Source organism: Mirounga leonina, unplaced genomic scaffold (assembly GCF_011800145.1).
Source record: "Mirounga leonina isolate KUSES-001 unplaced genomic scaffold, KU_Mleo_1.0 Mir_129, whole genome shotgun sequence".
NCBI lineage: Eukaryota > Metazoa > Chordata > Mammalia > Carnivora > Phocidae > Mirounga > Mirounga leonina.
Window position 1 is genome coordinate 4,885,832 of NW_023270323.1, and position 22,312 is coordinate 4,908,143.

Below are 22,312 nucleotides of genomic sequence, written 5' to 3' on the forward strand. Positions count from 1 at the left end.
CCAACCTATCTGCATGTATGTCCATATGTTCTACCTTCTCTCTTCTTACTATGGATCGACTGTGTTCCTAAATCCAAACCCTCCACTTGTGTACTAGATCTCATTACTTATCACCTACTCAAGGACAGATCTCCAGCAGTTCTCCTGTCTCTCTCCTGCACCATGAATTTCCCCTCTTAATTGTATCATCCCATTAGTATACAGACATTGTATATACCTTTTTTCATAAAAAAATTTTCCCAAATCCCACATCCCACTCTAGAACCCTCCCCACTATTACGCAGCATTTCCTTTCAGCAAAGCATCTTTAAAAAGTGCCCAGTCTAACAAAACAAATGAACAAAGAAAAAAAGAAAAACAACAACAACAAAAAGATTCTTAAATATAGAGAACAAATGGGTGGTTGCCAGAGGAAAGATGGGTAGGGGATAGGTGAAATAGATAAAGGGGATTAACAGTACACTTGTTGTGATGGGCACTGAATAATGTATAAAGTTGTCAGATCATTATATTGTACACCTGAAACTAACAAAACACTGTATGTTAATTATACCTGAATAGAAAAAAATTAAAATAAAAAATAAAGTAAATAAAAAGCACCTAGTCTTGTAATCTCCACTGCCTCTCTTCTCATTCTTTCTTCTCTCCAATCTAATTCTAATTCCGTCTCCTTTCCCTCACCAGATCTGCTTTTGTCAAGGTCACCAGTGACTGCTGGTTGCCAAACAAATCATTAATTCTCAGTCTTCACCATACTCGACCCATGAGCATCATTTGACAGAGTTGATCATTTGAACTTCTTGAAACACTTTTTCATTTGGCTTCTAAACAAGCACTCTTGGTTTTACCCCTTTTTCCCTGGCTGATCCTTCCCTGACTCTGTTATACCCTTTTTAACTCTCCCTCGTCTAAATACTAAATTGTCCCAGGGATTAGTCTTTCCATAGCTTTCTTCTCTAGATAGATACACATCCTTAGTGATATCATCAAGTCTTAGGACTTTAAATACAGACTCTATGTTAGTAATCTCCAATCTCCAGCTAGAACTTTCTCTTAAACACTCAACTCATATATAGAAAGCAGCTTTCTTGGCATCTTTCTTGGATAATTAATAAACATTTCATATTAACTATCATGCCAAAGGCAAATTCTCATTTGGCTTCTCAAATCTGCTCTTCCCATAGTTTTCTCAACCCCAATAAAAGCCAACTTCATTCTTCCAACTAACTTAGGCCAAAGACATTGGACTCATTTTTAACTCCTCTTCTCCATACCCCACATTCAGCCTTTTAGAAAATTTTGTCAGAGCTACTTTCAAAATATATTCAAATTCAATCATTTCTCACCACTTCCACCATAAGCACTCTGGTCCATCCAACATCATGTCTCACTTGAATTATAACAGTATTCTCCTCAGTCTTCTTGCTTCTAGCCTTGACCTCTCCTATTTTCCACACAGCACCGTAAGTGGAGCTTTGAAAAGTAAGTCAGTTCATGTCACTCTCCTGCTCACAACCTCAGAATTTTTCAAAAGTCAAAGTCATTTAAATGGCTCCAAGGTATTATATCAGTGATTTTCAACCTTTATTGTGAATCAGAATCACCTGAACGAATTTAGGATATTCAAATGCTTTCCATTCCCCAATTAAGTTACAATGGGTAAAAGGGGTTAAAAAGTACAAACTTCTAGTTATAAAATACATAAGTCATGGGGATGTAATGTACAGCATGCTGACATAGTTAATAATACTGTATTGCATATGTAACAGTTGCTAAGAGAATAGATCTTAAAAGTTCTCATCATAAAAAGAAAATCTGTAACAATTTGACTGATGTTAACTAGACTTATTGTGACCATTTTACAATATACACAGAGTCATTATGTTGTATGCCTGAAACTAATATAGTTATATGTCGATTATATCTCAATAAAATAAAAAGATACAATTGGAACTTTAGTGGGGCCCACACTTGAACATTTTTAGGCCACCATCCTGCCTAACTTCCACTGTGATCTTATTTCCTATCCCTTTCCCCTGCATATCCTACCCACGCCCCATGAACCCTTTTCCAGCCATATTGGTCTTGACATTTCTCTTTATCATGCCAAGTTACCTTCTGCTTCAGGAATTTTGCAGTAATATTCCTTCTGCTTGGACCACTTCTTGTCCTGTCTCCTCACTGTCTTCATGGGTCATACCTTGTCCTCTTTCAGGTCTCTACTCAAATGTCGCTTTCTCAGAGATGCCTTCTGAGACCACTTTATATGTGATGGCAACATCCCTCTCCCTCCTCTGCTTTCTTTCATTCTTACCTTTCAAATTTTCCTTCATAGCACATGTTTATGCACTTGTCTACATTATTTTCTCTCCACTACAAAGTAATCTCCATTTGGGCAAGGACTTTCCTTGTTCTGTTTAATTCCCGATACCCAGAACAATGCCTGGTAAATAGGTGCTCACTGAATATGCGTTGAATGAATAAGTAAAACAATAGGTTCAATCCACCCAGTTTTTTCAGCCATAGATCAATAAAGAGGGTAGGCTTACCTCACCATTTCATAAGGTCTAGAATTTGTCTTTCTGTGCCAGTCCTCAAAAATCCTTGATATTGACCCACTTGACATGACCAATCTTTTGTCTCGTTTTCATTTCAATACTCCAATTTTCCAGCTGGCCTTAGAGCTGGGGCCTGATCCCAGTGGCTTTGCTCCACACCTGGACCTTGTCAGTTTCCCTTCCCCATACTGCTCTGGGACTTGTGTGGCCTACTTAGCTTTGCAAACTGATGCTCTCTTTCTGATTGAAAACTGCGGCCAACACCATTCCTCACTTCCTTGTTGCCATAGTATCCATCAGATTTTTATACCCTCTTTGAACTCTGTAGTCTGAGGTATTATGCAGTTACCGTTGGGATCCTCTGGCTAGGATTTTAATCCTACCAATCCTGATTTTCTTTTCTTCTAGCAGTCTTCATTGCTGGGGTTTTAGAATAATTTGTTCTTCACCACCTGTGTTTAATAGGTTATCAGGAAATAAATATTGCCCTCTAAATAACCAGAGACTCCTCCATTTCAGTGCTACGCACAGATCCTTCATTCCTAGTCAGATCTTTACCTGTGATTTGCCAAAATATGAGTTATATCATGTTACTTTTCTGTTCAAAACCTTCCTAAGTTTCATATCTCCCACAGAGTAAAAGCCCACTTAGCATGTTTTAACAGCTCTGTATTAGCATTTTCAGACGTTAGCATGCATAGGAGTCACCTGGGAATCTTCTTAGACTGAGGTTTACATTGAGAAGGGCTTACGTGGGGCCCAAGAGTCTGCATTTCTAACAAGCTCCTAAGAGATGCTGCTGTTGCTAGTTCACAGAATTATGCTGTAAGTAACAAGGCCCTATATGATGTGCCTTCTCCCCTGCCGCCTGGCCCTCTACTTCTCTGACTTTGTTATACTTCTGATATTATGCCTTATTTCTGAGTTACACTAGCCTCCTTCACAGTCTTAGAAAATCCAGGCATGCTCCCACCTCAGGGCCTTTGCATTGGCTGACCCTCTGTCTGAAAACATGTCACCCAGATATACAACTCTTTCTCTCTCTCCAAACTGCTTCACGTCTTTATTCCAACGTCATTTTCTTAAGCCTTCTCTAGCCATCTGATCTAACAAGGCAGACCATCCCCCTTCTCCCTCTCCTACTCTTTCTCCTTAACACTTATCACTATTGAAATACAACATATTTTATTTACTTTGTTTATTGTCTGCCTCCTCCATAAGAATGTGAACTCTGTGAAGGCATTTTGCTTTCATTTACGTTCGCTCCAGCGACCAAAATACTGGCTGATACATAGGAGGTGCTCAATAAATGATTGTCGAATGAATGCACTAAAAATTTCAGTTATGTTTTTCATATACATTTTTTCCTACTTATGCAAAAAGTCCTAGGAAAAGGAAGACAGAATCAAATTTGTTCTAGTTTAATTAGGCTAGTCTGATACAGGTGAATGTCTCCCAAGAATAGCATATCAGAACTCATTTACTTAATCCTCATTTATACAGCTTTCTTTGGTACGAGCAGAATGATGTTAGAAGGGATAAAACTCTACCTCCAAGTAAGAGAAACTTAATGAGACTAGTAGCACAATTAAGAACAAACACAACCTGAGACATTAATGGTATCTATTTAAAGTTATAATTAGATTGCAAGGATTGTTTGCACAGTGATGCAGGCTTTCCTGGAAGACAGTTACTATATATGAACTCTTGTCAAAAACACTGTAGAAGATGTTTGGCCTTTTGTGAAAAATTGACCTAGAAGACCTCTGAAGTCTTTTCTGCCTGAACAAATTAGAAGCCAACGACAGAGAGGAGGAAGCTGCTGTGTGAGATGTGCAAGACTAGTAGCTAAAGCAAGAATCCACAACCACATTTCATGTGTTATAGTTTTCAATTTTATAGACTCCCAGTGAGCTTTAGCAGGTGAGAAGGTTATTGGTTTTTGGTTGGTTGGTTTTGTGTTTTAAGAGAAGCTGGCCAAGGCTTGCAAACCGAACTAAAATACATCACATTATTATTACCTATTTTTTTTTGTCTAATCAACTTTCAGCTGTCTCTGATTTTGCTTGAAAGAATATGTACAACAAGCAAATTTCACTTTGATATTTTCCATTATGAATTCATAAGAACATTCTTCACTGCCCCTCTAGTAAATCAGAAAACTAAATAAATATGGTATAATACTAGATGACATGATTTTCAGTTTTAAACTCATAAGCCCTCTTGATCAGTAGACTATCAGGGGAATAGAAATTGTTCTCTACTTCTTTTATTAATTATCCTTTTAGTTATGTTGCAATTTTAACTTAACCTTAGAAGATACGAAATAATAAAGATTTGTAGTTACAAATTGCTCATCTTTACATTCTTTCAGGTAATCTTAAGGATCATTTTATGAACTTATGGCTCTAATCATACTATTTATTGATGCTTCTGTATATATATATATACACACACACATATATATGTACATATACTCTCTCTATATATGTACATATATATGTGTATATACAATATGTATACAATACATGTATACAATATATATACAATATGTACATATATATGTACATACAATATGTATATATAGTATATTGTATATATACTATATATACATAAATATATATATATATATTTTAATAATGACAAAAAACATGTGAAGTAGTAATTCTTATCGACATGATGATAATCCTGGGGCCCACAGATTTTAAGTAACTAGTTACATTTACACATTTTAGTTTAAAAAAGGAACTGTATTCAAACCCACATTGAAATGCCTTTTGCAGGCTTTTAATTCCCACACTGTGACCATCTTACAGAAGAGTAGAGTGAGTCTTAGAGAAGGCAAGTGACTTGCCCAAAGTTGTACACCTAAGAACTGGAAGAACCAGGAGAGAAAACCAGCTACTTCCCAAACTGCCCCCAACCTCCTAGGAAGAGGGTTCTTTCTGTTCTTCATAATAAACTTTTTTTTAAATGTATGACATTTAATAACAGTATTAGAAACACTAACCCAAGTCGAAAGATGATGGAATGGCTACATATTTAAAGAAAAAGAAACGGCAAAAACTGCAGAAGAAATAACTAAATTTCTTAGCACACGATGCAAACTTATCAATAGCCTAGTTTAAAACACTTTTATGTCATAGAATCTCAGACTGAAATATTCTCAGGGTGGGTATTTATAATTTCTTTTTACATATCCACAAATGTCAAATTAAATTCAATATGGTTAAAAGGCATAAAGGTAAAAAAGAAAAGAAATAGAAAATGTAGGAAACTATATGTACATGCTTTGAAAAGAAGGTTTTCTTAAGCAATACTGAAGACCTTGGAAGATATATATGTAAATCTTAACACATACATGACTATTAAAATGTCAAATGTCACTTCTACGTGACATTTGATATTCCATACCCTTATGATTTATTTTTTATTTTGGAAATGCTAGGATACAGGAAGTATACCCGGTTTGCATTACCACAAAGAATGCAAGGTATTTGGGCTGTGTGTGTGTGTGTGTGTGTGTGTGTGTGTGTGTGTGTGTAAGAACAGAAGAATGAAGCAAGACCTTATCTACATGTGTCAACTTGACTGGCTACCTCTGAAATTCACAAGAGTCTCTTAGGGTCTCACTATTTTGTGAGATATATTATATCCCCCTTCTCCCTCTCCTACTCTTTCTCCTTAACTTAGACTGAGGTATATTATATCTCACGAAATATATATATATATTATATATATATATTCTGCATACTCTTACCCAACCCCTCTATATCAGCTATAGTGACCTTCTTGAAAGGTAATAATGAATCACAACATTCCCTTATTTTAGTAGCATTTTTTGCCATTTAAATAGAATCCAGATTCTTAACTAAGGGCAACAAGGTCCTTCATGATCTATCCCCTGCCTACTAACCTCCTTCCACGTTCTCTCATTGGACATGTTCCAGTTCATGTTGATTTTCAACTGGTTTCTTGAATGTACCTTCAGGCTTCTGCTGAGGCTATGCTTGGTTTGGATGCCCTGTCACCTTCTCTTCTACATGAACAGCTCCTGATCAGGCAGGTCATCATTAATATTTTATCTCCTCAGGGAACCATACTTGATCACTGTTCTGAAAGTAGATGTTCTCTTTAATTTCTATAAGAGCACCAATTTTTCTTTTTCCATAGCACTTACCATGATTTAAGTCATTTTATTTGATCACATATTTTAGTTTTCTTTTCTCACCAGACTCTATACTTCACAGATCCAGTGATCAATTCTCTGTGGTGGACTTATCTATAGTTTCTTGATCAGGTGCCTGGTACATAATTGGCACTTAGCAAATATTGTATGAAAAAATGAATAATTAGATGATGAGTGAGTGAATATGTATCTTTGAAAATATTTTATGAGAATCTGTATGTCTGCTTGGAGAAAAAAAGTGAATTTTCTCTGGAATGATATGGTATAGAAAGAGGTTGTAAAGTGTGGAGAGCTTTGACTTCTAAAATGGAATAGAAATACAAACTATGAATATATTCATCCCCGAGAAAACAGAATTCTTCTTAACAATTAACAATATGAAGGAATACCCCCAAATAACTTATTCTTATTCTGGGGCTTAAGTTCATTCACATCCTCTGAATACCTAGTAAAGCCTGAAGTGTCTACCCTCCCATCTCCTCCAGATAACATATAGGTCCACTCACTCGCCCACTCTTATCCCCATCCTCCCAGTAATTGTAGAACTTCTAGAAGCCAGTGGACTTTAGGATCAAAACTTGGGTCCTGGGAAACTGGGGTTAATGTAATAAGGGTGAAGGAGTTAGAGGCCATTGTGAACATTTCAAGGAATTCACATCCTAACGCATCATTAGGACTTAGAAAGAGGTTTATATCAGCACCATCAGTTTTTAAAATAATGATGTCAACCAGGCAGACTCTAGGGAATCATAATAGCAGCAGCAGATAAAGGACATCATATGAAAAGGCTAGAACCTGTGTCAGAATATTTTTTATAGCCATCAAAACATTCTCCGGGCGCCTGGGTGGCTCAGTCGTTAAGTGTCTGCCTTCGGCTCAGGTCATGATCCCAGGGTCCTGGGATCGAGTCCCACATCGGGCTCCCTGCTCGGTGGCAAGCCTGCGTCTCCCCCTCCCACTCCCCCTGCTTGTGTTCCTGCTCTCGCTCTCTCTCTCTCTCTGTCAAATAAATAAATAAAATCTTTAAAAAAAAAAAAACATTCTCCAACATAGTATTAATAAGTTTGCCTTTTGAACAAGGAACTCAACACGGGGTCCAAATTATTCTGCTGTGGAAGGTTACAGAGAAAAAGTGTATACCACCTTTGTTGCTATAATTGACATTCATTCATTCATTCATCCCACAATTATTTATTTAATGTCAATCATTGTGATTTTCACTGTGCTAGCCACTGGGATAATTTTAAACAAAAGTCATTCAGTTCTCTCATGCAGATTGATGGGGCTTGAGGAAGAAAGAATTACTTCTGCATACGTGTTTATAAACCACAGCCCAGAATAAAAACTAGCTTCATGTTTTACACGAAGGACTGCTTCGTAAGCCTTTTTTTCCCCCCTGATAAAATAACTTCTAAATGATGGTTATTTAAAATAAGATAGAAATAAAGATTTTCACTTTTGGAATAGAAATAGACATTTGCAGGAACCTTATTTGGTGACAAGATTAACTTTTACCCACCACATAATCATAAGTAAAGATAAGGTTTTCATCTAAAAACAAATGCAGTATAGAAAATACCCCCAAGCCATTTGAAAGAATTGGATAACCCTAATGATATTCGGAATGGGATTTGTAAAAACCTTTTCAGTCTTCATGTGCATAAGCCCCTAACCCATTCTGAACAAAATACTAGCTTATGTTTTCTAGCTTTGGAATTCCACTGGAGACAGATCCATTAGACACAGCACAGAAGGCTTTGAATTCCCTCTGCTTAAGCACTCTGCCAACTCAAAATCTTCTTTAAATCAATAGGAGGTATAATTTAATTGCAAACTCTATGTCAAAGTTAAAATTTTAAAAAAGAAATAAACCAATCTTAATGTAGCAATTCCAATATGGGAGACAAAATAGCAGACTAGACTACTGTAGTAGAACAATGACCAGTACCTTTTGAATGCCTGCTTGGGATTCCAGAACGTTATTCTCTGATCCATTGCTTCTGTTGATCATCCGCCACATTTGGGAATACATGCTGTCCCTTTCAAAAGGATTCATTCCCTTCATGCGGACATGTTCATATACTGCAGAATCCAGTACTGTGCCGTAAGGGATGTCTGTTTGCTTGGAAAGGTCCTGGAGAGATCTTCATTATTAGGAGAGAAGAGAGACACAAGAAAGAGTACTGAATATTTTCAACTGGAAATAAAGTTATAGGAAGCAGAGAGAATAATATATGTAAATATAGATGTCAAATTGCTTTTCTTATTTTGTGGTTTCTTAATATTAAAATGTAATATATAAGGAAAATTGTTTTTAGGTGTATGACGCATTAATCATCAGAAGACAAAATTCATTTCTTCATTCCTGGAAGAAAAATGAAAATTTCTAGTGGCAAGGCAATGCTTTTTTTGGTGAACCTTTACTGTGAAAAAACCAAAAACAAAACTAAATCTAGCAATCCCATCAAAACAAAAACAAATTAAGTTATATTGCTGGATAATCAAATAATAATTTAGTTCAAAAAATGCTATATGTTATAAGCCTTAAGCCTATATTCTTTTAGGTGGCAATGATTAAATATTTTAAAAAATAATTACATTTTGCATAAACAACATGCTTTGAGGTCAAGTGTATACTTAAAAATTAGTATTTATGAGAGTCACTACTTAACAAGTGGCTACTACATACAACCAGCAACTGACATACATTATTCCCACAGCAATGTCCCATTTCTCAGAAGTATTTCACCCATTTTATAGATGAGAAAACTCAGATTGAGAGTATAAGGCATTTGCTCAGTATGGTACAGTCAGTGAGGGATGAGATAAGATTCAAATGTAGATCTGACTGGCTTCAAAGGCTATAGTATTTTATTTTATTATGTTTTTACTGCAAGATGCTGCCTCTTATTTCTATATTGCTATATTTGATTTAACTTTGTGTGCGTGCATATGCATGTGTGTGTGGGGGGGTGTGAAAGAGAGAGAGAGAGAGAGAGAGACTTCTATTTGTATTCAAATAGAATAAAATTCATGCCTCTGGAAAGCTGAATATAATTCAGAATATGGTCAGGATTTTCACATCGATCTTTGAGTTATAGATAGTACCTGGTGGTCAATTTCCTTACATTTAGGTTTCTGAGCCACTCTATACTTTCTAACTTGGAGAACCAATTACTGCTTCTACTGAAACTCATTTGAGTTTGTGTAGGGGTTCAACTCTAATGACTGAGGTTTAAGAACAAATATGCGTCTTTGGCATATTGTTCAAAATTAGACGCTGGCTTATTCAAGCTCACTAACCTCTAAGAATGGCAGCAGATGCTTTGAAACACCATACCATATTTTGAACAAGAATATTCACAGCCCTCCACAACCTTGGGTCATGAATCTCATGTTATGTATACCTCTGACCTTTTGGTCTGTTTCTAGATGGAGTTTGCTAATGATTTCCTGGGGGCCTTTGCAAACAACACTAGCATTGGGCAAGGGTATTGGGAATACTCTTGCCCGTCACCGGTTTCCATCATGTGCAAAACTCTATTGCAAACAATAAATTATGGGCTGTGTTTGCTAGACAAGTATTCATACCAATTTCTAATGGTAACTTTCAGCAAAATTTAATCTACATTTTATTGAGTTTTAGGTTGTTGACATGTGTCAGTTATTCAATGGACACTAATATGATAATTCCTCTTTGTTCTATACTTCTGCATAAAATGATGCATTTAAAAATGACTATTTCCAAGGAAAAATTTGCTGGAATATTCTACAACTATTAAACTAATTCTGCCACTTGTAAAAAGATAAAGTGACAGTATGAAGAAAAATTGAGGGCAAAAGCAGGAATAAAAGCGAGCTGCACGTAGCTAGGGTGAAACCTCATAGGAGAATAACAGGGCATCTGCTCCTGGGACATCCCATAATTATCTTGTTAACAGTATAGCAGTAAGACTTTTGTTTCCAAAGGCCATTTACTTCTCACTGACTGCTGTTTCCAGTAGTAGGAGTGAAACTATTCAAAACATTAACATTTTAACATATTTCCTACTGTTTAGTGGAGGATGCTCTAAAGTGGTAACACAGGAAAAAGAAATGAAACATTGTCAATACAGGTTATAATAGCAATGGCAAATAGCAATTCATTCAATACCTATAGATACAAGGACCTATGCTAGGTAGTTGTATGGAGCTTGCACCTTCTAGAACTGGAAGGTTTCATGGCTGGAGAAGACCATGTCACAGTTCATCAGAGACCCTCCCAGGATAGGATTGGCCACTTGCTGCTTAGAAGGTTCAGCCATCAATCTCTATTTAACTCTCAGAAACTTTCAATTTGGTGATGGTGAGATCATAATCTAGGGGTAAAATTTTTGTATGCCCATACCTAAATATATAATTTGTTTGCCCAAATAATCATACCAGTAAAATACCATTAAATAAATTAATACTCCCTCTTAGCTTTTCATGAAAAGAAAATTGAAATCAAATGTTAGGATCATTAATTTAATCAGGTTTCTGTGGCATAACATCACCTTCAATATCAGCTTTACAACTTGAATACAGAATTGTAATACAAACAGTTTTGTTGGTGAAACTGATTTGTACACAATAAAAATTTTAAAGGAATTTCTTAATATATTGCCTATGTGAAATTCCTGATGTCAGAAAAAAAAGCATTTTATTTTCAACATACTTCAAATTTAGAATATAGCAGAGCATTTTGTAAACTTAGAACAAAGGTATGTTCCCTCTAGCTTCATTTCTGATATCAAGTTCAGTTCATAAATTTGCCTTGAGATATGCTTGCAATAAAAATTACAGCTTGTCTGATTCAGCATCATTCCATTATAGTACACTGAGATAGCACCAGAGGCGACAAAAATAAAATGAAGCAAAACGAAGTGAGCATAAATAGCTTATTATAGAAAGTGAAGGCTGTTTTAGCAACCCAACACAGAAAGAGTGACCATTTTATGTGGTCATTTTGTTACTTTCATGCTAGTAAGATTTTAGAGTCGTATCAGCAGAAATGGTATGGTATGGACCCTTAAAAGAAATCTAGCAAATTATTCTACAGTGGTAATCCTCAAAAAAATTGTATCTGAAGTTCAACATCTGAGTATTATTTAGATATGCCAAGTCATTGTTTTTTGTTTTGTCAAATCATTGTTTTAAAAGCAAAATAATTCTAAAATAATTAATAAGTACCTAATATGTAAATTGATTTACCATGGCAAATGTTGTCATCTCTTTTTTAACAATTAGCAATGCATACCCAGGCCACAGAGGAAATGGGAACATTTAGAGCATTCTAGAAAAGACTTAACTTGGAATGTATTCATACTAATATATTCCGTTTCTCCACTTAATCTCACACAATTCACATTTACCCACATAAAACTCAGCAAATGATCACTCTGCAGTTCTGTTATACCTGAATCCTCCTCTCCCAACCCCACACCCCCACTCATGTGCACAGAGTTAAACAAACAAACAAACAAACAAACAAAAAATGATGGTTTATAGCTGTGAGTGGTGAATAATAAAAGAAAGCAAATGATGTGCTACTTCCCATCATCTCAAAATTCTACTTTTGTTTCTCCTGGTGTTCTATACTGATAGCAACACATGGGTACTAAAGAATACTGAGAGCTGATAGGTAAGTGATATTCACTTATTTGCATGAACTTTACATGTACTTAGAAACTGTAATTTAGGGCACTTCTGTGAAGTCAGTTTCAGGAATCTGGGTGGATCTAGGCTGATTGCAAACTCTTTGCATGAGAAAAATAAACACTTAAGACCCGTCAAGCATAGAAAATTAATTTCGATACATGTGATACTCTGATAGTAGATATTTGTGATAGCAGTAGCTTTGACATCAGGTAAGTTGGATTTCAAAGTCGAGCAGATAGATTATTTGTGAGCGGTGTGATGTTAAACCCTGTTAACCTGGATTTCCTCATCTATAAATGGAGAGAATGAGAGTGTCTAAGGGTGAGTACAAGAGGACCTGTCACGTCAGCATTCAACCAGCTTATCCATTGCTTTATTTTTATTTCATTTTAATTTTTTAAAAAAGATTTATTTATTTTAGTGAGAGTGGGGGAGAGGGAGAGAGCATGAGCGGGAGGGGCAGAGGAAGAGGGAGAGAATCATCAAGCAGACTCCCTGCTGAGTGTGGAGCCTGACTCGGGGCTTGATCTCACGACCCTGAGATCATGACCTGAGCCGAAACCAAGAGTCCGATGCTCAACCGACTGCACCACCGAGGCGCCCCTCTATTGTTTTATATGGAGATTTTTATTACAATGATCCATCTCCTAATGATGCCCTATTTAATAATTTCTAATGGATTTCTGGCATGTGACAGGATGACCTCTTTATATTGATGAAGAAGAGATTCATGAACTGGGGAAGAATTAAAGTTTCATTCCCTTTCCAAGGACAAGATTTTATAAACCTATGATACTGCGTGGTCATAACTTTGAATGTGTTGCTACTTATTTTTCTCTCATATGTTCACATATTTTCCTTTAACATGAGAATAGATCTTACCCATCTACACTTTAAAATTACCCACATAAATCTTTCTTTTCCATCTTCATTTCTTTCTTCAGTTTAAACATTTGAGCTTGGTTTTGTGGAATGCTCACCAACAAACAGCTGCCAGCTCTAGATGGGGACTTGTAAGTCTAGTCCCATTTTTAATGGAATGGAACACGTCAACTTAAGTTATCACATCAGAAGGGATTTTTCTTCAGGGTGAAGAAAATGGAACGTGGTTGATAGGATAGGTGCTAGATGCTTCCGGCAAAGGGGCAGACAGTGGAAGAGAGACAAACAAGTGGGGATGTATTGAAAATGTCTTCCAACTCAGTTCAGGCTCTTTTCTCCCACAGTTTCTTCCTCTGGATGCTGATTTCAGCATCTACCAAAGGAGAAGATATTGTTATAGCTCTAAGAGCCCATCAGTAACCAAATTAAAGGCCTGCCTGGTGCCCACTGCTGTTCAGTGGTTGTAGCTGAGAGCTTGGTGAGTTCAGAGACAAGTTTTCCAGCAAAAAATAAATAAATAAATAAATAAATAAATAAATAATATTCCGAAATTTAAAACTTAAAAGAACAACTAATATGCCAAATAAAGGTCCACTAGACTGATATTTAGTGTCATTGAGACCTAAGAAGAAGAAGTAAGAATTGAAAAGTGGACTGAGGTAGGTGGTCAGGTAAGGCAGGCCTGCCCCTGAGAGGTACAGCCAACAGCCAGCACTGGGCAACCTCTTGGTTTCTACAAACCTGGGCTTTGAAGGTGCAAAGATTTGAGTTTCAATCCTTGGACAAGTTACTTCATTTTCTCTAAATTGCAATTCATTTCCATATTAAATAGGGAAAATCATAATTTTGTAATAAGGTATGCGGAAGTTTGAAGTAGATACTGATACAAGACACTTAACGTTATTACTTAACACTCTGTAAGTGCTCCATTATTGGTAGTTGCAATTATTAATTTTATTATGATTTATTACTATTACCACTCATTATTATTATTATTCCTATTATGCTCTGTTATAATTTTTAGAATTACTTTCTCCTTATTCTTCCCATCAATGAAATTCATTTCAGATTCCTCACTCATGGGCTTTCTCTTGAGGTCCCCTACCCCATCTAATCTCATCAACTTCTGTACATTTTACTTCCTGAATCTTACAAATCTGTCACTACCTTTGTCCTCTCATTGCTAATACTCTCATTTTTCCTATCTAGAGAATCTTTCTTTTTTAAAAGATTTTATTTATTTATTTTAGAGAGACACAGAGAGTACAAGCAGGAGGAGGGGCAGAGGCAGAGGGAGAAGGACAGAGAGAATCCCAGACAGATTCCATGCTAAGCCTGGAGTCCGATGAGGGGCTCAATCCCAGGACCTTGAAGTCATGATCCGAGAGGAAATCAAGAGTCAGACACTTAACCGACTGAGCCATCCACGTGCCCCTAGAGAATTATTTCTAAACCTTTTCCCTATCTCTATTCTCACCCCCCTCTAATCCATCCTCCACACCATGGCTAAAGTGTTCTTTCTGATATATAAGTCTGATCCTATCCCTGTCTTATTTAAATACTTCCTATATACCTCATTGCCCTTAGAAAAAATCTCCAACTCCATAGCATTCCATAGCCTGCAAAAATTTGCCTAAAATTTTTTTCCATTCTCAGAAACAAACTTTTGCCTCATTCATACTCCCATTATAGGACAAACAGACCATTTCATCATTCTTTGCTTGGTAGGCATTTGCTCTGCACAAAATGTCTCCTGTCTACCTGGTGAATTCTTTCCCTTCAAGGTCAAGGTCAAACTCAGCTGCCTCTTTAGTGCTCTTCTAACACTTAGAATATGTTCACATTTTAGCATTTTGTTATGAAATTTTGCTTCTTTGTTTAACTCATTAGCATACATGTTGCTGATTCCCATAACTTTTCTTTAAATTCATCTTTGAAACTCAGAACCTAGCCCAGGGTCTGGAAAATAGCAGTCAATGAGGTTCATGTATTTTGGCTACTCTTTTTTACTAGAAACATGCTTTTATCTTGGAAAGCCAGCATTCCCAATCAACAGGCATTGCATAAAAATGGGATTTTTATTATATATTACCAGCCATTCTGTGGGTGACTAATCATGGCCAGCAGTATTTTGTAGTTAAAAACAACAACAACTAATTTTTAAGGGAGCTTTGGAAATTTCTCCTGTAACAAAATCCGCTGCAAAAGTTTTATCAAACCACCAGTGAATTGCTTAATAAGACATTTTGCCATGCATGTAAAATAAAAAATTCGGAGGCAAGGCAAATAAAAAGAAAACGCAAACAGACAGAACTGAAATAAAGTATGTGAAAAAGCTAAAGTTATAGTCCATAGTTCTGGTAAACATAGGGCCTGGTACAAAGTGGAATGTCTGTTCCTGAAAGGGATACTTATCTAAGCATTGTGGAAATGGAGCTAGTAAGTAGTGGTTCGTTTGATGAGTGATTTCTGATTAATATTTCAGAAGCAAGCTGAAATGGTGAAGAAAATTGCTCAACTAACTCTGCTAACTGAAATGATTAAAAAATATAAAAGAACTCATGATTTCAGTAGCTAAGGAAGAGATAGGCACTAGAACAAGGAGAGAATAGTCACCTTTGGTAATACTGAGGATTATTACCAAAAACCAAATTAATTTTTTTCTCTCCAGGGTTAAGTTTTTACATAAAGAGGAAGGAGAATGTGTATGCTCTACTTAAAAAAGAATGGACGAAGCACCACAGAAAGGCTTCCCATCTTCTTATTTGCAGCCCAGCCAAGGGCCACTTGTCCTCTGAGAAACCACATTCTGCATTTTAGTAGCTCCTTCTCCTCAATGAAGTTTTCCAAACCCTCTCAGACACAGGTTTATACAGAAAATCTGATGAAATATAAGGGGATCAAGGGTCAAGGATGGGGCAAGCAAGACTCTTCATGTCAGAAGACAATTTGGATTGCTGATGGCTCAGTCCCTACTGAAGACTCAGTGAGAGCTACTTTAAGTGCATGAGGGGTGCCACTACTTACTGAAAAGAGGCTCAGGGAAGAGTTTAATGTTCTTTAGCCAAGTAATGTTAACTTCCCTTTTTTTAAAAAAAAGATTAAGATCAAAGTCATGTTAGTGGAAGAAATATGGTTTTCTCATTAAAGATTAGATTGTATAGCCTAAAAGTATAATTTGTGGGGCAGGGTAATTCAGGAAGAACTCAGCCACAGCAATCTTTGTTGGAGCAGTAAAGTGATTTTGTCTTCCTTCCCCTCAAAGTGCCAGAGTTTCTTCCTTCTCAAGATCGCAGAGACAAATTTGAATAATACCAGGGAAGGCAGAGGGCTAGGATTTTTTACTTGTGGACCCAAGGAGAGTTTCCCAAAGGAGGCTCCCTGGATGGAGAGGGTGCTTCATAAGAGGGGCTGCATGAGGACCAAAGAGGGGTGAGGATTTACAGAGGAGGGTCAGAGGATAAGGGTGGCTCCTTGTGGAACACTCGAATAAGGCCTGAATGGTGCAGTCTTTTCCCGTCTCTCTGTTCTGTCCCCTCCACACTCCTGTCCTACATACCTCACCTGCCCTCAAACCTGCCCTTATGGGCCTCAACAGAGTAAATTAGATAAAAGACAGCTTCAGGTCGTTGTCCTGTGAACTTCTTTAGAATATTTATTTGATCTTTACATTTAAGAACTACTTATTTATTTATTTACTTAGGTGTTGAGTTGTGTAAGTTTTTTTATATTTTTTGGCTATTAACCCCTTATCGGATAGATCCTTTGCAAGTATCTTCTCCCATTCTGTAGGTTGTCTTTTTGTTTTGTTGATGGTTTCCTTTGCTCGAGAAAGCTTTTTCTTTTGGTATAGTCCCATCGGTTTAATTTTGCTTTTGTTTTCCTTGCCTGAGGAGACATCTAGAAAAATGTTTCTATGGCTGATGTTTCAAGTGTGCTTGGTCTAGAATAAGTGTAGTAGTACTCATGAAGAGGACACTTCTCCCTTCTGAATGGGTGTCCCTGCATGATAGATCACTAGACACCAAGATGACTCTCAAGGCTTTCCTGAGAGATTTGGAAGTATTTCCTGCACGTTCTCCCTCACAGAGTAGTCAGGGGCATCCCCATCTGCCATGCACTATAGATAAGATGGTCACAGGTAATATTGAAAATTCATATAAAATAGATGATAAAGATGGATATCATGAACTACTTAAGGGAATATCCTCCTGCACTTGGAGAGACTTGCATTCCCGTGCACATTTAAAAGTTGATTTGGTTTGTGGATATGATAGGTCATTTTAGAGACCACAAAGGAAGATGGAAACACTCTGTCTTTTTTATTGCTATTAGGCATGATTAATAAAAATGATCCTTAAATTCTCTCCAAAATGACAATGCTATACAGATGCGAGAAAATATGGAAAATCTGGGTGGCTTCTCTGACTTGTTGACCTACATTTAAGCTAGGAACTAATTTTGCCACATCATTAATCCTGAATCCTGATATATGTGAAAGACACTATATTTTTCTACCTGCTGACAGAATTGTCATTTATGACCCTGCTCTCTATCTTAAATAGTTTATTAGTTAACTAAAGTAGCTTTTCATGATATATGTAGATATTGATGTATACTATTTAAGCAAAACTCCATTACAAAAGGCCCCGGTAGTCTGTGAATTCAATTACCCTGCAATTATCTGTGTAAGGCAGAAAGTATGTGCAGTTTCTTCCTGAGATACCATGAAAAAGATGCAATATTTATTTACCCCAGGACACTATGAACAAATATGGAATTATCCTAAATTTGTATGGTCAGCATTTCATAATGTCAGCATTTGACTATCAGGTGATTGTAAAATTTATGTTAAGATGATATCCTCAAATAATTCAATAGACTTCAATAGAATAGTAGATTTTTATGTTCTTACATCATTGAAAATATAGGAAAGCCCTGACTAATTCTCATGAATTTCCCTGAGGATCAACAAATTTCTAAAGAGTGTTAAGAAATAACCCAAATAAAATCATAACATCAGATTGTTTGGAAGAGTTCCTGGAGGTATCACGTAATTCGATGATCCATCTTAAGGTATAAAAGCCAGTCTCCAAAATGGACTTTATTCTCCTTCCTTAGGCACTTTACTGACTTAGAAAACTTAACGCCAGGAAGTTCTCATTCATGCGTAACCTACAACTTGCATATTTTACATAAGCCTCTCATTTTCTTCTCAGTGAAAATGGGCAATAGCTACTGGTCACTTCCAGTACAATATCTCTTTATATAATAAAACACTTCTTTTTTGTTTTCATCCTTTAGCCTTTTCCTTGTTGAGTTAAACACTAAATTCCTGTAGTTCTTACCCATAGGATCTATTACTCATATATATTTTTTTACATTGTTATTAGCTAAGGCATCTTTTCCTTTTCTATGGTAATTTTTGCATAATTTATGGACCTTATATATAGGTCATGATGGTGCTTAAAAAGCCCTGACAACTTTTACACTGCTAGGTGACTTTGGCCATTTTCTTTCATAAACACCAACATTTAATTTCAAATTTGTAATTGACAGATGATTCATTCTGAAACTATCTTTACCTCTAGTTTTAAATTATCATGGATACACACACACACCAACAGACACACAGACACACAGTGTGTTTTTTTCTATCTCTGAGTGAATTATTACATATTTGTCCCTATTAAGCTTCATCTCACTTATAATCATCTTGTTTAATTTGCCAAGGTCTTTATGAATTCTTGCAGTGTGGTTCTAGTCAATAATGACCCCTACTCAATATAAAGTAATCTGCATGTTTAATAAGCTTACTCCCCATTCTATACTTCAAATCAGCACCGAAAATGTTCATTAGAATCAGGGCCAGTGCTGACTTATGGGAAAAACTTTATTCAATATGCGCTCCAAGGCTGACATTGAACCATTGATCATAACCTCACATATAGCCTGCTAACAAGCTGTGATACAATAATACATACTACTACTACACACAAAAAATGACCCAAATAAAATCCGATGTAGGTTCAAATGAGGAGTCAATAGTAATTTGTAGTTTTTTTCCCTGTAAGTTCTTTGAAGGAGCTCAAAAACTTTAATCACATTATCAAATTATTCGTAGCGGAAAGAAATAACTGAAGAGAAAGAAGTGACCGAGAATAACAGTAGGGCAAATTTAATAGCCTATTTGAAGACCCAGTAGAACACTACTGTCAAAGTAATGTGGAAGGTCATTGTTCAGGGAAGACTGTAATGAATCTATCTAAAAACAAAGATCCTGGCTCTTCATAACACAGAGCAGGAGACCAGGTTTCTACTGATAACTTAATATTACAAATATACAAATATAACAAATACAAAGTATATTTTCCTTCTTTCCAGTGCAGTAGGTCTGTGGATCTCTCCAAAAGAGGTTTTTTGTTTTTTTTTTTTAATCATTCAGAGAAATTACGCTCTATTCCCAATTAGGTATATTTCTTTTTTGAGAAATTTCGACTAAAAGTATGCATAAAATGCATGTCCTGATGTCTATAGTCAGGTCTTATTAATAGCCATTCAGATTATAAATGCCCAAAATGTTTTGGAAAGATGTCCCCACCCCCACCCCCAATCCCTGCCCCATTCAGCTGCAATCCTGAGGATTCTGCAGCACTGCTCTGAGAAAATGGCAATCTTCATCTGAAAAAGCAGCCCAGGAAGCTACCCACAGATCTGTTCTTTGTCTTCTCAATGACTTGCCATGATCTGGGGCATCTGGCGATTTTTAAACTTTGTCCCTAGGTTAAAAGATCAGGGTTTGAGAAATAGGGGCTGTTGTAGGGATGTGTGTAGTGAATGTGTGTGTGTGTGTATGTGTGTGTGTGTATGTAGGAGTGGAGGAGAAAGTCATTAAAAATAAATTGACTATCTTTAGATGACAGGAGCTTGCAGAGCAACTAAGAGGATCAGAGAACTAATGGGGTCAGAGACACTTAGCAGAGGGTGGAGGTCAGCCCATCAAGATTACTGGTGTGATGGAGAGGACAGGGAAAGAAAGGTGAGACAAAGGAAACAGAAAGCAAGAAAAAAAGAAGATATGGTAAACAAAAAGTTTCCTTTCAGTTCTGCCTTATACTCTAGGATTTCTTCTATAAAAATAATATGTGAATATATTGTTATCTGTTATCTCAGACTTTGTTTAATAAGATACCTCCTTTGTGTAGTTGATAGAGAATTGTACAGTTGAAGGGTATGTTGAAAATAACTTAATCCAAACTGTGGAACAAATATTCGTGCAGTGAGAGGAGGAATGGATCACATTTTTAAAGACAGGAAGCTAAGGTAAAAAGTGGTTTAAAAACTTGCCTTATTCTTTAGTAGCAAGAACAAGGCTTGAACCCTTGAACTAGGTCTCCAGCCTCCTTCAGAATTGTTCTGCCCAACAGCCCTGCCTGCCGATCCCATTGTCACTATTTCTATCACATACTCTTCCTACATTAGTTTCACAAACACATGCCCCATACTCCAACTAGCTCTGCTGAAATGACTCAACCAAGTACTCCTGAGTATAGGGCTTTTATCATATCCACATACTGGTGGTAGACAGAATTTATTGATTCAGCTGATTTCAGGTAAGGAAGGAAAACGAAAAATGAAGAGGAGACAGGAATGTATATTTTCAATTTCTTAATAGGTTTCTAGGTTGAGATGATGAAGGCTGGGGAGAAAGAAAGAGCGGAGGACTTGACTTGCTTAGGATAATTGCTTGTCAAGAAGATCATGTTAGGGGTTGTGGGCACTTACTAGTTTGAAGAGGTTTTCATCTCGGTGAGCTCAGTGTAAATAAGAGTCTATAGCAATGCTAATATAGCCCTGTTCCTGGGAGTCACAAATAAAGTGGGAGACAAGTTTTAATTAAATGCTCACTGAAGGGTGGCTTTGAAAAACTCTGAGAGTTTTTATTTTTTTCAAAAAGAGAGAAAATCATGGCCTATAATGTCAAGATGGCTATATGTTTATAAAACATCCATCACTGTAGTACTTAAGTGCTTTGTCAAGGAAGCCATTTCAACACCGAACAACATAGAGGAAGGAGATGTCTTCCTCCGTCTGTGGTGTCTGTGTACTGTGAGGCTAAGCCTATACAATTCTGTACTAAACTGAAACACAGAAGTGGTATGAATCAGGCCCAGCTCACTTCAGCGACCTTGATTTTGGCTGTTCCTAATAGAGTGTGCAATTCCCTGCTGACAGCCATCAGGTAGCCTTCCACTGGAAGCCTGAAGTGGGTGAGACACTAAGAAAACCTCAAAGGCATACCAGCTGGGGGCTCCTTCTCTTATTCTGGAATAACGGCTCACAAAAATGGCTTTCAGATTTCTTCCGGATTTGTTATGAGGTATATAAACAAGTAGTGAGGTTCCACAGTCTCAGGCCAGATTCTAAGAAACCCCTTTCTGGTTCATTATTTACTGAATATTTACCTGTAACCAACTATGTACTCGGTAAGCTACTACATAAGGTGCCGTGCTGATGAAAAGGTGATAAAGCCACCCTCAAAAATATACATTTTAATTGAGAAGGTAAAACAAGCAGAATACTGCCCCAGCACTAGGTAATTCAGGGTGTAAGCCAGGTAGATGCAATGTGGTTTAAAAAAAAGAGACCCTGAATCTAGTTATGAACACCATGGGGAAGGCTACACAGAGGAAGTAGCATTTGAGCTGTGCTAGGAGAGGGCAAATTGAAGAGGAGCCAAAAGAGAAAACTTGCCTGACAAGCAGATGTCCTGACCCAGGGTTAGTGCGGGTCACTGTCAGTAGCAGATTGACCGTAGTGATGGTTAATCAAGCTAAGGTGAGAAAACAGTGAATTATTCACCCAAGTCCTTATTTATATTTACATTCGGATAAGGCTTCCTGACAGCCAGTGTTTTTTGGGTTTTTTGTTTGTTTGTTTTCTTCTTCTTCTTCTTCTTCTTCTTCTTCTTCTTCTTCTTCTTCTTCTTCTTCTTCTTCTTCTT

General features: G+C 36.8%; 1 protein-coding gene across 1 annotated transcript in view; it reads right to left on the reverse strand.

The window, feature by feature from the left end:
• GRID2 (glutamate ionotropic receptor delta type subunit 2) overlaps positions 1-22,312 on the reverse strand; it is a 1,404,204-nt gene that overhangs the window by 196,978 nt on the left and 1,184,914 nt on the right. The window contains exon 13 of the mRNA XM_035004503.1: positions 8,696-8,891. Coding sequence (XP_034860394.1) covers positions 8,696-8,891 — 196 coding nt within the window. The remainder of the gene's footprint in view (positions 1-8,695; positions 8,892-22,312) is intronic.